The 16085-nt window shown below is 53.9% G+C and overlaps 1 protein-coding gene across 4 annotated transcripts in view; it reads left to right on the forward strand.

The window, feature by feature from the left end:
- JRK (Jrk helix-turn-helix protein) overlaps positions 1 to 16085 on the forward strand; it is a 387231-nt gene that overhangs the window by 363795 nt on the left and 7351 nt on the right. For 2 of the 4 annotated variants that reach the window (XM_050801027.1, XM_050801025.1), the window contains one exon: positions 1358 to 10397. In XM_050801027.1, coding sequence (XP_050656984.1) covers positions 1809 to 3515 — 1707 coding nt within the window. In that variant the 5' untranslated portion in view covers positions 1358 to 1808 and the 3' untranslated portion in view covers positions 3516 to 10397. Of the gene's footprint in view, positions 1 to 1357; positions 10398 to 16085 lie in introns of those variants that run through there. The other 2 variants (XM_050801028.1, XM_050801029.1) reach the window with 1 other exon arrangement.

Here is a 16085-nt window from a genome sequence, read left to right on the forward strand (position 1 = left end):
CTTCCAGTGGGCTCAGGTGTAGGGAGGGGTGTGGGGTGTTTCGCAGATTTGTTAGGAGGGGATGGAATTGTCCACCTAGAAGGGATGAGAATGACCCACATCCTCTTTATGTAGAAGGGTGAGAAGATACTTCAAAACTCCAACAGAAAGATGTGTTTGATTAGAGCTGCGACGTTTCTCTGTCGTTTTTCTTCATATTGGTCAAAGGTGTGTATGAAACTTAAAAGCAAAGCTTCTCATAGGGTACACAAGTGGCCCAGGAAGAGCCCTTGCTCCCAGCGGGCCATCAGGTGTCCTGGCATTTGCTTCTGGTGTGAATTAGTCATTTGTTCATAGAGCCTCCCAAATTAGCAAATGCTGAAGAAGTTCCTGCTCTGGACTAGCTTGTTCCTGTGTCCTCTGAGCGTGTATGTGTGAGTGAGGGTGAGTGGTTGTGTGTGTGTCCGTGTCTGGCAGGCTCTGCGGCCCTGCCATGGTTGTGGAGTCAGGTGGACGGGCAGCACTAGAGCCTGGGGTTTCAAAGACTGGCGGCCCAGTGTGGCTGCCTGGGGCAGGGTACCCTGAGCTGAGCTTGAGGAGAGCTCCCTCAAAGGGGCCTGGAGTGGTCACAGCTGTCTGTCTGCTGAGGCTCCCGGTAGAGGCATCTGAGTGTGTGTGGTCAGGGAGGTCAGAGGGTGACTGAGTAACTGGCAGTACCTCCTAGCCCTTGGAGGATCTTGAGGCCTGCTGTTACAGAGAAACTTCCAATGCCCCGTTTTCTAGAGGCAGTTTGGGGCTCTGTGTTAGAGAGAGGAGTTTAGAGACCTGCTGCAGATGGGGTTTGTAAGATCTTCGGCGGGGAGGGTAATGAGGAATTCCTCCTCCCTGCATCCCTCCACCCCTGCCTCTGCTCCTCAGGGAGGAATAAGGGATTTGAGAAGATGGCCAGCTCAGGCAGCCCAGCGAGCAGTTACAGCAAGAAGCTTAGTCCGGGTCCGGGCGGGTGGGAGGTTTGTTCTCAGGTCTGCCCAGCGTCGGACTTCCTGGCTTCCTCTGATGGCTTCTGCCTGAGCGCTTCCCCAGGAAAGGCCGGGCTACTCCTATGAGAGCCACGTCTCGTTTCTAGCCCTAGCTAATGGCTTCCGTTTGCTTGGTGGGAGTGGGGCAGAGTCCACCTGAGCAGCACACCCAGGAGCTGGGCAGGGCTGGGCCGCTCCCGGGGCCGCCCTCCCTGCACTGCGTGCTAGCGCTTGTGTGGCTCCTCTCAGTAGCACTCGCATTTCAGCTGGAGCGTCCCAGTGAGGATAGAGTCGTGAGGATGCCAGGTGTGTCCCGGGCGCGCCCCATCACTTTCCTCTCTCTTCCCTCTGCTTTCCAGCCCCTGAAGTGCTGTGCCTGGAGATACCATCGTGGACCCTGGAGAGGCACCCTGCAGCCTATGCGGTAAAACCTCGACCACCCCAGACCTGGTCAGTTTGAGGGGAGCTGCTACCACAGTATCCACTGAGGCCGGGGTTCCGGTCGTGTGGAGCAGCAGAGGGGAGTCTGACAGGGTCACCTCCTCCACAGAGAGAACTGGCAGCTGACTGCACTGCCAGGAGCCAAGGCTTGGGTGTGTGGAGCCTGGAAGACCAGGGACACCTGAGGCAGGAGGTGCAGCGTGTGGAGTGGGGAACCCGAGACGGACTGGGGCCTGTGCTCAGGATCAGGCAGGCAGAGTGGAGAGGGAGAGACGGAGCCCTGGAAGGGAAGCAGGAGGAGGGGGAGTAGTGGCAGCAGCCCAGGCCAGGCGTGTGTCCTGCAAGTGCTAGGACCAGCTACCCCTCCCCATGGCCTCCAAGCCGGCTGCCGGGAAGAGCGGAGGGGAGAAGCGGAAGAGGGTGGTGCTGACGCTGAAGGAGAAGATTGACATCTGTACGCGCCTGGAGAAGGGCGAGAGCCGGAAGGCACTGATGCAGGAGTACAACGTGGGCATGTCCACCCTCTACGACATCAGGGCCCACAAGGCACAGCTGCTTCGGTTCTTCGCCAGCTCGGACTCCAACAAGGCACTGGAGCAGCGGCGCACGCTGCACACGCCCAAGCTGGAGCACCTGGACCGCGTCCTGTACGAGTGGTTCCTGGGGAAGCGTTCCGAGGGCGTCCCTGTGTCAGGCCCCATGCTCATCGAGAAGGCCAAGGACTTCTACGAGCAGATGCAGCTCACTGAGCCCTGTGTGTTCTCTGGAGGGTGGCTTTGGCGCTTTAAGGCCAGACACGGCATTAAAAAGCTAGATGCATCCAGTGAGAAGCAGGCAGCCGACCACCAGGCCGCGGAGCAGTTCTGTGGATTTTTCAGAAGCTTGGCTGCCGAGCACGGGCTGTCCCCCGAGCAGGTTTACAACGCTGATGAGACCGGCCTTTTCTGGCGGTGCCTGCCAAATCCCACTCCAGAAGGCGGGGCCGTGCCTGGCCTCAAGCAGAGCAAGGACCGGCTGACCGTGCTGATGTGTGCCAACGCCACAGGCTCCCACAGGCTCAAGCCCTTGGCCGTCGGGAAATGCAGCGGCCCCAGGGCTTTCAAAGGCATCCAGCACCTGCCTGTCGCCTATAAGGCCCAGGGAAGCGCCTGGGTGGACAAGGAGATTTTTTCCGATTGGTTCCATCATATCTTTGTGCCCTCGGTGAGAGAGCACTTCAGAACCATAGGTTTGCCGGAAGACAGCAAGGCCGTTCTCTTGCTGGACAGCTCCCGGGCTCACCCGCAGGAGGCCGAGCTGGTGTCCAGTAACGTTTTCACCATCTTCCTGCCTGCCAGCGTGGCCTCATTGGTGCAGCCCATGGAGCAGGGCATTTGGAGAGACTTCATGAGGAACTTCATTAGCCCTCCGACCCCCCTCCAGGGCCCTCACGCCCGCTACAATATGAATGATGCCATATTCAGCATGGCCTGTGCCTGGAACGCAATTCCCAGTCACGTCTTCAGGCGGGCCTGGAGGAAGCTGTGGCCATCAGTTGTGTTTGCTGAAGGCTCCTCCTCTGAGGAGGAGGTGGAGGCAGAGCACTTCCAAGCGAAGCCCCACAACACATCCTTTGCGCACATCCTGGAGCTTGTGAAGGAAGGCTCCTCCTGCCCGGGCCAGCTTCGCCAGCGCCAGGCTGCCGGCTGGGGTGTAGCAGGAAGGGAGGCAGAAGGGGGACAACCCCCTGCTGCCACGTTGCCAGCAGAGGTTGTGTGGGGTTCAGAAAAGACTCCGAAAGCTGACCAAGACGGTGGAGGAGATCCTGGTGAGGGTGAGGAGGCGGCTTGGGAGCAGGCAGCCGTGGCCTTCGATGCGGTCCTGCGCTTTGCGGAGCGGCAGCCGTGTTTCAGTGCACAGGAAGTGGGGCAGCTGCGAGCGCTGCGCGCCGTGTTCCGGAGCCAGCAGCAGGTGAGGAGGTGGCGTGGCGCCCTCGGGGCTGTGGTCAAGGTTGAAGCCCTCCAGGAGGGCCCTGGTGGCTGCGGGGCCACGGCTCACTCTCCCTTGCCCTGCTCATCCACAGCAGGTGACAACTGATGGCTTCTCTGCCCTGTCCTGGCCACTGGCCCTGTTTCTCCACGCACCCTGGAGTGGCATGGTCCTGTGCCCCGACCCCACCTGAGGCAGGAGGGCGTGTGCAGACACTCAAGAGCCCTTCCAGGAGCGGGTCGCCCACGGTGTGGCTCGGGTGCTCAGGACAGTCTGTGCCCGAGGTTCCTGTCGATACAGGTTTTATCACTTGCCATGTCATCCGAAAGTGAGGAAATGTTTTGGAAGGGTCCACCCTAGCCTAGAACAAGCCAGAGCCTCACTCTGGCTGGAATGGGGGCCAGGCTGGGCTGATCTGGCCTCATGTTCGCTGGCTGATCATTGCAGTATCAGAGGGTGGAGATGTCTGTCTGTCCATGTGGAGAGAAGTTGCCCTCCAGGCCAACAGGAGGCCATGCCCACCGCCCCTGGACAAGCTTCGTCTCAGAAGGCTCTATCTGCTGGGCTGGCGGCCATCCCCTTGTTGGGTGGACCCCGGCACGGTGCCTGAGGGCCAGTGGCCGAGAGCTGGGACTCAGTTCTTGGCCTGCTCTCGGCTGAAGAGGCCGCACGTCTCACTTCAGTCGTGGCCTCGTTCAGCAGAATGACTGGAACCATCCTCTGTTACCCGCAGATCCCATCCCATGGGCTCTGGCCCCAGGATGTGGGGGGCCCCACGGAGAGTTGACTTGGTAGAGTTTCTTTCCGTGAAGAAAGTAGGAGTGGCTGACCAGGCCCTGCTCATCACCCGGATACAGGACACAGACCCTGCGTGGTATTTTGGCATTTTGGCTCAGAGTGCAATGTGCCATGTTGCCCAGAATTTCATACTTACGGCCTTTACATGAATACGTCTTGATCAGGCGCTCAGAGATTAGTCTTAGGTTTGCACGTAAGTCACTGGAAACAGTAAAACAGGTTGCTTAGATTTCCAGCAATTATATTTGTGCTCTTATCCCCAGCTGTTAGCACGTTAGTAATACCTTGGGGAGGAGTTGTCTGTCCTGGTCAGTGTTCACAGACGCGGTTGTAAGAGGATGTGGTGATTTTCTCCACGTCTGCAGCTGCTTTGCAGCATCTCCATTTCACGGGCAGCACTCGCTTCCTGCAGCTGAAATTCCAGAATGCCCTGTGTCCACAGTGATTAGCCTCGTCTTTGAGCGAGCATGAAATAGGTGCATTGTTCTTTTTTTTCATTTTTGAGGCAGGGTCTCACTCTGTTGACCAGGCTGGAGTGAAGTGGTGTGATCACAGCTCACTGCAGCCTCGACCTCCCTGGCTTGAGTGATCCTCCCACCCCAGGCTCCTGAGTACCTGGGACTAGAGGCGTGCACCGTGACGCCTACCTTTTTATTTTTTTGTAGAGACAGAGTCTCACTGTGTTGCCGAGGCTAGTCTGAACTCTTGGCCTCAAGCGATCCTCCCTCAGCCTCCCACAGTGCTGGGATTACAGGCGTGAGCCCCGGCACTTGGCCTAAATGGGTTTTTCTTGCTATGTTATTTTCAGTGCTTTGCTCTTGAATTCTTTTCCCCTCTTAAATTTGTATCATTTGGCTGAGTCAGCACGTAGTTTGCATTCCAGCGTCTGCTGTTGATTCCACTGAAACCTTTGTTCTCATGAGGGAGAGGATTTGGCTCGCTGTGGTTTCTTGTATTTTCACATCTCTGCCGATACAGGGGCAAAAGTCATTGCTGACAGAGCCCTGCCTATGTCCTGGGAGTGTGTGTTTCTTGCTTTGAATGCATGTGTGATGGTTACAAAAGCCAAATAGTTTCTAAAGATCTCGGTGCCGAATGACAGTCCCAGTTGTTCCCATTGGGGTCCCGTTGCCTTCGTGGTGTCATCCCCACTGTTTGCTTCCTGTGTCTGGGGAACTTCTGCACATCCGTGTACTTCGTGCCATTTCTGGGCTCACGTGTCACTCCTAGCAGAGCCTCATAACCAAGATTGCTGGATTGCGGCTGCTTGAGGCAACGCAGGAGGTTAGAACATGTCTCGAGGGCTCTGAAGCAGCAGGACATCCTGGGTGGGTGGAGCTGAGGAGGGCACGGGGCAGGCCTGCCGAGCTCCTGGCTGGCTCTCCTGAATCCTCTGGAGATGGCTTGTCCCTGTCAGACTGTAGCTCTTCAGGACCTGAGCTCTTCCCGCTCTTGACCTGCTTCTGTGCTGACTGTGCTGGGCTCATGGGTAGACATTTGTCCCCAGTGAGTGGCTGTGTCCTCAGGGTGCCCCTCTTTGAGACTAACTGCAACAAGGCTTGGAACCTGACTCTAGGCACAGCCCCTGTGGCTGGAATCCCTTGTGCCACCCAGGGGACTTGGGCCCTGCTCCTCCTGCAGCCGCTCCTCACCTGGGCTTGCTGCTGCGGGTCTCCCTGGAGTGAGGTTTTTAGGGAGCCCAGAGCTTACTCATCTCTGCGCTGCTGGGCCCAGCTGCCTGCTGAATACTTCCTGCCTCCATCCTGTCCCCCGGAACGCTTTGTGGAGACTGCTGTTTCCTCCGAACACTTTGTTTTCACTTCCTGACCAGTCTCAGAAGCTCAAGTGGTGGAATGTTTTAGCCTCAGAATCTTGTTCCCCAAGCCCTCTCAGGTGGATCCCCGCTGCACCAGACACCACAGCACAGCCCTGTGAGGCTGTGTCTCCTCACTCCGTTTCTGGGGCTGCTGAGGCCCCTGGGAAGCCCTGGAGCTTGCCAGAGCAGAGTGTGCAAGTCTCTGGTCCCGTTTAAATGCCTCTCCCTTTTATCTGTGAACACGGGGCTGGAGCCACTCCTTGTCTTCTCACCGTGCCCCTACAGGTCATGGCCTCAGTTCTCCAGTGGCTACTGGGGCAGCGGGTGCTGCGACGTCTGGTTTGGGACCTCCGTGGCTGCTTCCAGCCTGCTAGTAGAACGAACCTCTTTGTACCACCACATTCTTCTCTGGTGGTGCCCCTGAGGGCTCAGGCCTGAAGGCACTCCTTTGTCCTCAGTTGGGACAGGCAGCCTCCACTCTGGGAGCTCCCATCCCTCAGGGTGCCCAGGAGAGGCCATACTTTCAGGGTGGCATGGTGAATTCAGGGATTGGGATTGGTAGGTGGTCTTTCAGCCCCTTCTACCTTGGATTGGTTTACGGAACACCTGTCCTGCCTGTGCCAGCCTGGATCTCTGTGGGCACCCCCGGCACGCTGTGCTGAAGGTTGTCTGCCTCCTGCATGGGAGGATCTAGAGCGGACCTTGCCCTGGGCCCGTCTGCAGGCCACTGTTCTTAGCCAGCGGGCCGAATGAGTGATTGCTAGTGGTAGGTTGACTGGAAGAAAGGAAGTCGCAGCCCCTGCTCATGGCTTCCTCAGCTCCCTGGGGTTGGAGGACTGTCATCAGTTGTCCTCAGTTTGGAGGAGGTTCAGGGTCCCGGTGGCTGGATGTGCTTCCGGAGGGACAGGGTTTTGGAGGACTGTCATCAGTTGTCCCCAGTTAAAGTCCATTTGGAGGAGGTTCAGGGTCCCGGTGGCTGGATGTGCTTCCGGAGGGACAGGGTTCGAGGCAGGGATTTGCAGAAGGTGTGGACTGCATCCTTTCTTGGGAGGCTGTGGCACAAGGCAGCCAAACTTGGGACAAATCAAGACCCATCCACACTGCACCTCAGGGACCTCACCTCACCCCACATACATGTGCTTATGGGGGGCCAGGGGTGGTGGCTTCTGCCTGAAATCCCAGCGCTCTGGAACGCCAAGGCAGGAGGATCACGTTACTTCAGGAGTCTGAAACCAGCCTGGGCAACATAGGGAGACCCCATCTCTACAGAAAATAAAAGAAAATGAGCTAGGTGTGGTGGTGGTGGTTGCCTGTAACCCCAGCTACTCAGGAGGCCGAGGCAGGAGGATCCCCAAGCCCAGGAGTTCGAGGCTGCAGTGAGTTACGGCCTCTGCACTCCAGCCTGGGTGACAGAGTGAGAGGCCTTCTCTCTAATAAAAATAATAATGAAATGTGCTTTGGGGTCAGGTGTGGAGATCAGAGTTGGGGAGGTCATGAGGTAGGGGTCAGGATGTGGACAGTCACGGGCTGGTGGGTGTGGCAGCCGTGAGGGGTGGCTGGTGGGTGTGGCAGCCGTGAGGGTGGGCGGTGGGCTGGGAGACAGGGCCTGGGCAGGGCTTCTGCACTTCCGCTGCCGCCTCTGGGTTCGAGGACTCTCCTTGACAAGGGCTGAGCTCTCAGGCACTGCGCTGGGCTCAGCTGCCTGCTGGGAGGCTGGGGAGAATGGACCTGTGAGGCCTTGTTTGTCCTCTTCCCTGTCCAGCTCCTGTAGACCCCAGGCCTGGCTGTCTGCAGGGCCAGGAGCTGCAGCCACCAGCCTCCCAGGTGAGCCCCAGCTCCCGGCCCTGCACGCCCGCTCCTTTGCCCGTGTGGACTCGGCTCTGGTGTCTGCTTCCACACATGGACCCTCAGACCTTACACGTCTGTTGTTTCCCTTGCAGGGCAGTGATGATAACATGAAATGAGGTGGGGTCACTCCTGTTTAAATATGAGACTGGGGTCCAGGGAGGGGCAGGTGTGAAGTTGCTGAGGGCAGAGGGAGACCCACGGCTACCTGCTCCTGGTGACCAGCCTCATGTTCACTGCTCACTGCCTGCCATTCACCGGCTGCATGACCTTGAGCAGTGCCCTCAACTGTAAACAGAGGTGAAAACACTCCTTTACCAGCCTTTTTAGGGTCCACTCTTGTGTGAGGCCTTGAACCTCATTTCAGTTCCGTGGTGGTCCTGAGCCTCTGAATCTAGGCATGGCCCCTGCTGGGTCCTGGTCTCAAAGGCAGCATGATGGCCTCCCTGCTCAGGCCCTGCACCCAGCGGCCAATCCTCGGAGGCCCACTGGCCATGGCTGGACCCTCTCTCAGGGAACCTGTCAGCATGGCCATCTCCACACCCAGGCTGGCTGGGAAGCGAGATACGAGGTGCTCAAAGGCCGTCTATGTCTGTAGGCAGTCCCGTCCCACACAGGCCAGGATTGTTGGGCCTCCTTAGCAGCCAAAGGAACTGAGGTCCAGAGCAGGGAATGTGTTGCCCAGTGTCAGAGGGTGGTCTGCTCTGGGGTCAGGTGTCTTTCCCTGGTCCTAAGCCACTCCAAGCCAAGGCGTGTCCCTGGGCCCATTTCCCCTCTCGAGGTCTTGGGGTCCCTATTTCTGATGTGTGTGAAAGGAAGGCCTGTCCTCTGGGGTGGCCATGAGACTCAGTGGGAGGAGCTGCCACGTGTGAGCCAGGACTTGGCACCTGGCCAGCCTTTTTCTGTGTCATTGTACCTTGATGGGCTGTCAGTTCTGAAGAGAAGAAATACACTAGGAATCCTGTTCTCCTCCCCTTTCTCCCTGGCAGAGGGAAGTGACCACACCCCTATGGTGTGGACATATGGACGCTCCTCCACGAAGCAGCAAAGTTCTGTTGTTTCAGGAGGCTGTGGGCCCTGAGGATGTGGTAGTGACCTCACCAGAGGAGCTGGCAATTCCTAAGTGCTGCCTGGAGGCCTCTACAGAGACATAATGTTGGAGAACTTCTGCCTCATGGCAGTGCTGGGTGAGACCCCTCTGTCCCCACCAGTGCCCTTGAGGGTATGGGTGTTGGTCGGTGTGTGGCCTCCATCTCCGTAATGATGGTATTAGGACTGCATGTTTGTGTCCCCCCCAAAGTTTATATGTTGAAACCCTGACCCCCAGTAGGGTGGTATTAGGAGGTGGGGCCTTTGGGAGGTGACTAAGCTTAGGTGAGGTCGTGAGGGTGGGGCTCCCCGATGAGATTGAGTCCTTAAAAGGAAGGAACTAGAGTGAGGTCTCTTTTTGCTGTGTGATCATATGAGAAAATTGCCATCTTTCAAGCTGGGTGCAGTGGCTGACGCCTGCAATCCCAGCACTGGAAGGCCAAGGCATTGGGATTGCTTTGAGTCCAGGAGTTCGAGACCAGCCTAGGCATGATAAGACCTTGTCGCTAAAAAGAAGAAATAAAATGGAAAACTGCCATCTGCAAATCAGAAAGAGCCTTCAGCAGATACCAGACTGCCAGTGCCTTTGATATTGGACTTTCAGTCCCCAGATCTGTGAGAAATTAATTTCTGTTGTTTAAACCACCTAGCCTGTGGTATTTTGTTATAGCAATCCAAACTGAGACAGGCAGTAAGGAGAGAACAGAGGTTCCAGCCTGCTTCAGGTCCAGGCAGTTCTGCCATTGCCCTCGACTCCTCAGTTCCAGTCATGGGCCAGGCCCCTGGGGGACTTGGGATGAGTAAAACATGCACCTGTCATTAAGGTTCACCTGGTCTAGAAGGGGAGGCAGACCCACACTGCCCACCATGACCCGGACAGCGGTGATAAATACAGAGCACCTCATGGCCAGGGCCTGGGGGATTCCCACCCTGCCCTACCCAGTGCCAATAACAGAGGGACACTGCAGAGTTGTGTACACAAGATAGCAGTTTAGTTCTTGCACACATACTAGTTGAGAAGGGAAATCAGGGCTGATGAAACAGCTCAACTGTCTGGCAGAGCCAGGCTCCTCCTGCCATGATGCAGTTTGGATGCTTGTCCGTTTCTAATCGTACATGGAAATTTGATCCCCGGTGTTGAAGGTGGGGCCTGATGGGAGATGTTCCTGTTATCGGGATGGATCCTTCATTATTAGCCTGGTGCCGTCTTTGTGGTAACAAGTGAGTTCTCACTTGATTAGTTTCTGTGAGAACTGTTTGTTAAAGAGAGCCTGGCACCTCCCTCCCGTCTTCCTCCTCTTGCTATGTGATGCTGCTCCCCTTTGCCTTCCATCATGAGTGGAAGCTCCCTGAATTCCCCACCAGAAGCAAATGCTGGCACCATGCTGCTTGTACAGCCTGCAGAACTGTGAGCCAAATAAACCTCTTTTCTTTATAAATTACTCAGCCTCAGGTGTTACTTTATAACCTTGCACACAGACCAAGATATGCCATGTGTATTTCATGAAGGGAACCACAGGGTTGAAGATGTCACAGGACACCTGCTCCAGTCCCCTCCACTGTGTCTGCCTCCAGAAAGCACACCACTTCTGCTCATGTCCCTCGAGCCAGGTCCCAGTCATACGAGTACAACTAGTTATAAAAGGTTTGGGGAGCCTGGTTGTAGAGGATGGGTGAGCGAGTATAGGACTCATCTAGCAGTGCAAGTCGGCCCAGGCCTTGTGCCTTCATGCCTGCTCCAGCAATTATGTCTGATCTCCCCCATCTCTGTAAGGAGAGAGCAGAGGTTCCAGCCTGCTTCAGGTCCAGGCAGTTCTGTGGGCTTTGTGGATGTGGCAGTGACTTCACCAGAGGAGCTGGCAATTCCTAAGCCCTCCCCAGAGGCTTCCACAGAGACATAATGTTGGAGAACTGCCTCATGGCAGGGCTGGGCACAGGGCCGATTTACGAGGTGAGCTTAGGGTGTGAGGGATGGAGGCAGGCAACAACCCTTAGTGGGCCTCACCTGTAGAATGGGGGTTCCATACTGAGAGGCAAGCCCAGACAACCTGGGATTGCTGACTCCTCTCCCATCAAATGCTCAGCTGTCAAAGTTAGGGGGAGACACAACATTGTCCCCACCCCAAACAGCAGAGCCACTGGAGAAGCAGGCCATAGAACAGAGAGCTCCACATTCCTCCCCACAGGAACTGCCTTTGTTAGAGTGTGAAGTTCCAGCCTAAGGGTGCTCTCAAAAAACAGTGGAAGTGATGGAGAAAGGCAACTGTGGTCAATCAGTAGATTTATTGGAGATCTATGCCAAAAATATTGTCTGGCTAGGGGTCATATAAGTATCACAGACACTTAACTTCAGGAACTATCCCTTCAAAGGAGCCCAAATTTGATTGGATTGACCTGTGAAGCAATTTATGTCCAGGGCAGCATTCAAAATAGTGGAGCAATCAGCTGACCATTAGTGGAGCTTAACGGCTGGATGTGGTCAGGGAAAACAAAGCGCTTTGCAACACTTTCAAACCACTGTCATCCAGGGTGACTGACGGCATAACCAAGATGGTGCCCCTGAGGAGAAAAACTGAGATGCAGTCAGAGGCTCTGGGATGTGGGGTAGGAAATAGATGCCACTAAAATAGTCTAGCTGGTCCCTAAGCAAAGAAAGCAGAAAAATAGTCCAAGATCAGGCTGGCTAGTATCCAGAATTGCTACAATGGTTACCTAAGATGTCCATGCTTCAACAGATAATTATGAGGCATGCAAAGAAACAGGAAAGTATGGCCGATACACTGGGGGAAAAGGCAGGTAATAGAAACTGCCTATGTAGAGCAAGATGCTGGATTTAAAAGAAAAAGGTTTCAAAGTGGCCATCATAAATGTGTTCTAAGAACTAAAGGACGTTATGATTAAAGAACTAAAGGGGGTAAAACTAAAGGAAGGTGTGAGCCAATATTGCCTCAAATGGAGATTAAGAAGGTAGAAATTATATGTTTTGTATTAAAAAAAAAAAAAAAAAAAAAAAGGCTTGACTCAGTGACTCACACCTGTAATCCCAGCACTTTGGGAGGCTGAGGCAGGAAGATCATCTGAGTCCAGGAATTCAAAACCAGTCTGGGACAACATAGTGAGAACTTGTATTTACAATTTTTTTTTTTTAATTAGCCAGCATGGTGGCACACACCTATAGTCCTAGCTACTCAGGAGGCTGAGGTGGGAGGATTGCTTGAGCCTGGGAGGTCAAGGCTGCAGTGAGCTGTGATAGTGCCAGTGCATTTCAGCCTGGGTGACAGAACGAGACCCTGTCTCAAAAAGAACCAGATGAAAATTCTGGAGTTGAAAAGTACAATGACTGAAATGAAAAATTCACTAGGCAAGCTGAGCTCAACAGTAGATTTCAACTGGAAGAAGAAAGAATTAGTGAACTTGAGAATAGAGTGATAGAAACTATGCAATCCAAAGGACAGTAAAAAGAATGAAGAAAAGAGCCTTAGAGAAATGTATTATACCACACGAATTGCACCAACATACGCTTGGAGAACCAGAAGAGAGGAGAGACAGACAGGAACAGAAAAAATGTTTAAAGAAATAATGGCTGAAAAATCCCCAATTTTTTTGAAAAATGTTAGCCTACAAATCCAAGAGGCTCAATGAAATCTAAGTAGGATAACCAGAGATCCACAAATAGACTCATCATAGTAAAATTGCTGGAAGCCAAAGATAAAATCTTGAAAACAGAAAAATGATTTGTCACTTACAAAACAACACCAGTAAGATCAACAGCTGACTTCTCATGAGAAACAGTGGACGCCAGAGGGCAGAGGGATAATATATTCAGAGTGCTCAAAACAAACAAAAACAAAAACAAAAAAACCATTAACTAAGAATCTTATATCCAGCAAACTATCTTTCAGAAATTTAAGCAGCTGAACATGGTGGCTCACGCCTGTAATCCCAGCACTGGGAGGCTGAGGCAGGTGGATCACCTGAGGTCAGGAGTTCAAGACCAGCATGGGCAACATGGTGAAACCATGTCTACTAGCCTGGCATGGTGGCATGCGCTTATAATCCCAGCTACTTGGGAGGCTGAGGCTGAGGCAGGAGAATTGCTTGAACCTGGGCGGTAGAGGTTGCAGTGAGCCAAGATTGGGGCCAGTGCACTCCAGCCTGGGTAACAGAGTGAGACCCTGTCTCAATAAACAAACAAACAAGCAGTTTAAAGATGAACCCAGATACTACATACAAAAGCCAAGAGAGTTTGTTGCTAGCAGGCCCACCTTATCAGAAAGATGAAAGGATGTCTTTCAGGCTGAAAGTAAATGACCCCAGAAGGTAATTTAAATCCACATTGAAAATAATACTTGCAGAGGTACTTGTATAATTGTATAAAACAGTATAGATGCACATTTCTTCTTAATTGATGTAAAAAGCAATTATATAAAATAATATGGGTATAACGTTGGGCCTATCACATATAGAAATATAATGTATTTGTGAATAATAACCCAAAGGAGATGGGTGGAAGCAAAATAATCTGACTAGGAAGTGAGTCCAGATAGTAACTCAAATTCTCAGAACAGATAAAGAGAACCAGAAACAATAAAAGGAAAGTTAATGTGGCAAAATCTAAAAATATGTACTTGGTCTTCTTTTATCTCCCAGCTTCCTTAAAAAGCATAACATTACATAATAATAATAACAACATACTGCTGGGTTTGTAACATTTAGAGATGTGATAGGTGCATAACGATAATACCGCAGAAGGGAAAAGGGGACGGAACTGCACAGGAGCGGCATTTCTGTCTCACTGGAATTAGCGCAGATCCAAAGTAGATTCTGATAAAATGTAAATGGTGATCCCTAGAACAACCACTAGAGAAATAATTCAAAAAATAGAGTGAAAAAATCATTAAAGAAATTAAAATGCTACATTGGAAAATACCCAGTGTAAAAGCAGCAAAGGAGGAAGAGAGGATCCAAGATGACAGGAGGCAGAACACACTTAGTGGGGCCTGTGCTGTCCACATTCTGGTGGCCCTTAACTCATCGAATCTTCCTGGCACCTGGCTGAGTCACTAGTGCCATCCCTTTTGTACAGATGAGCAGTTGAGGCTCAGGAGCATCAGGGATAGTCAGGGACACAGAGTTTGGAGTCCGGAGCCATTTTACTCCACAGCCCAGGATCTCACTGCATCCCTTCCCCTGCCTGTTGCCTGTGATTCCCCGCTTTTCTTGGCCTCTGGCAGCATTTGCCTTGGCTGTGTCTGCCAGCCTCCTGCTGTGCTGAGCTGGATGTGCCTGTGGTGCCGCTGTGTCCTGCTTTCCCTGGGCAGTCCTGGTGGCACCTGTTGTCCTGGAACAATTACTGATACCCCTTTCACTCTCAAAAGTGTCTGAATCGTGTGGGGCCACTCTGCAGGGCTAACCTTCACACAGTGCCTAACACATGGTGTCTGTGGGGTGTCAGCTCTTCAGGAGCCCCAGGCCAGCAGTCACAGCAAGGTCACCACCAGAGGACATTGAATGGTTCCACCTCTGAAGTCAGTGCTGGCCCCCAGGGTCTCTGGGTGGGCAGTAACCTGGAGCAGCCCTTGCTGGGGAAAGAGAACTGGCACTACTAGGACCCATTTCAAGGGGGTGTGCAAAGGCAGAGAGGGATCCAGCCTGGGGGTGGTCACCTGAGGGCAGCCCTCATGGCTCCAGCGGTGGCTCGAGAAGCCCATGAAGCTGCCCTAGGAGGCTGAGCAGGGGAGGCCTCCTCAAAGCCACCCTGGGGCGGGCAGAGCCTCAGAAAGGACCCTGAGGCTGGCAGGGCAAGGAGCTTCTGCAGTTGACCTTCTCCAGAAGTGCAGCTGCCTGCTGAGAGACGCACCTCAGTTGGGAGGTCTGGGTCCTCTGCTTGCTCTTGGCCTCATCTTCACTGAGGAGGGCCTGAGGCAGCTCAAGGCTCTTGGCTGCAGCAGATCAGCACCCAGGAGGCTGCGCCCGTTGGCCCCTGAGCTGGGGGGTGGCTGGGGGCTTGGGCAGGGTGCCTGGGCAGGACAGCATTAAGCAGGTGGCACCTGCACTGGCTGTGCCTGAATCTGGGGTGGGGAGGACTCCAGATGCCCAGTGAGAGCTGAGCCAGCCAGGGAGGGCCCAGAGAGGTCAGGCGGGCTCTGCCAGCTGAGGAGGGCTGGTGGGGGTCTGTGCTTCTGAGCCCTGGGTACAGCCCTCCTCTTTGAATCGCCTGTTCTGGGGTAGCTCTGGTGGTGGGGCAACAGGATCCCACCAAGACACAGGGACCACATTGGCCTCCAGCCTGGGAGCCTCACAAACATTCCTTGCTCAACAGAATCAGGCTGGACCCTTACTTAGCAGGGAGTGGCTGGAGTCTGGCTGGAGAGGTCAGACGTCAGGAGGGAGGGAGCCAGGGCCTGTCACATCTTTCCTCTGGCCGCTGTCCTGATCTTTGTAAGCCCAGAGTCTCCCCTTCCCTGAAGGGAGGCCAGCACCCCAGGAGGGCAGCAGGTGTGCTGTGAGGGTTGGAGCAGTGTGAGAGGTCAGGATACACTAGAATGGCCATGGACACCATGTGGGGGTGCTGTGGGCTGGGCTGCAGAGCAGTGTCCTTCCTGCTGCTCCTCCCCTGCAGGTTCCCCTGACCTTATGGTTTATTGGGTTTGATACCAATCAGCAGACCCTGCAGGGTGGAGGCTCCCAGGCCTCTCAATCCCAGCATTCTCATGTGCCAGTCAACCCCACTGTAACTGCCCAATTAGTTCTACTTGTCCACTGCCCAGATAGAGCCAAATTTACCAAGACAGTGGAATTGCAATAGAGAAAGAGTTGAATATACATAGAGCCAGCTAAATGGGAGACTGGAGTTTTCTTATTACTTAAATCAGCCTCCCCTAAAATTCAGAGGTGAGAATCTTTCAAGGACAGTTTGGTGGGCAGGGACCTAGGGAATGGGTGCTTCTGATTTTTGGGGGATGCCATCATAGGGGTGTAGAAAAGGTCCTTGTGCACTGAGTCCACTTTTGGATGAAAGCTACCAAGGAGCTGCTGGTCTGCTGGTCCAGGTAGAGCCATCTGGTGTCAGCAGTACAAAAGTGTGGCCAGGCACAGTGGCTCACACGTATAATCCTAGCACTTTGGGA

This window comes from Macaca thibetana, chromosome 8 (assembly GCF_024542745.1).
Source record: "Macaca thibetana thibetana isolate TM-01 chromosome 8, ASM2454274v1, whole genome shotgun sequence".
Taxonomy (NCBI): domain Eukaryota; kingdom Metazoa; phylum Chordata; class Mammalia; order Primates; family Cercopithecidae; genus Macaca; species Macaca thibetana.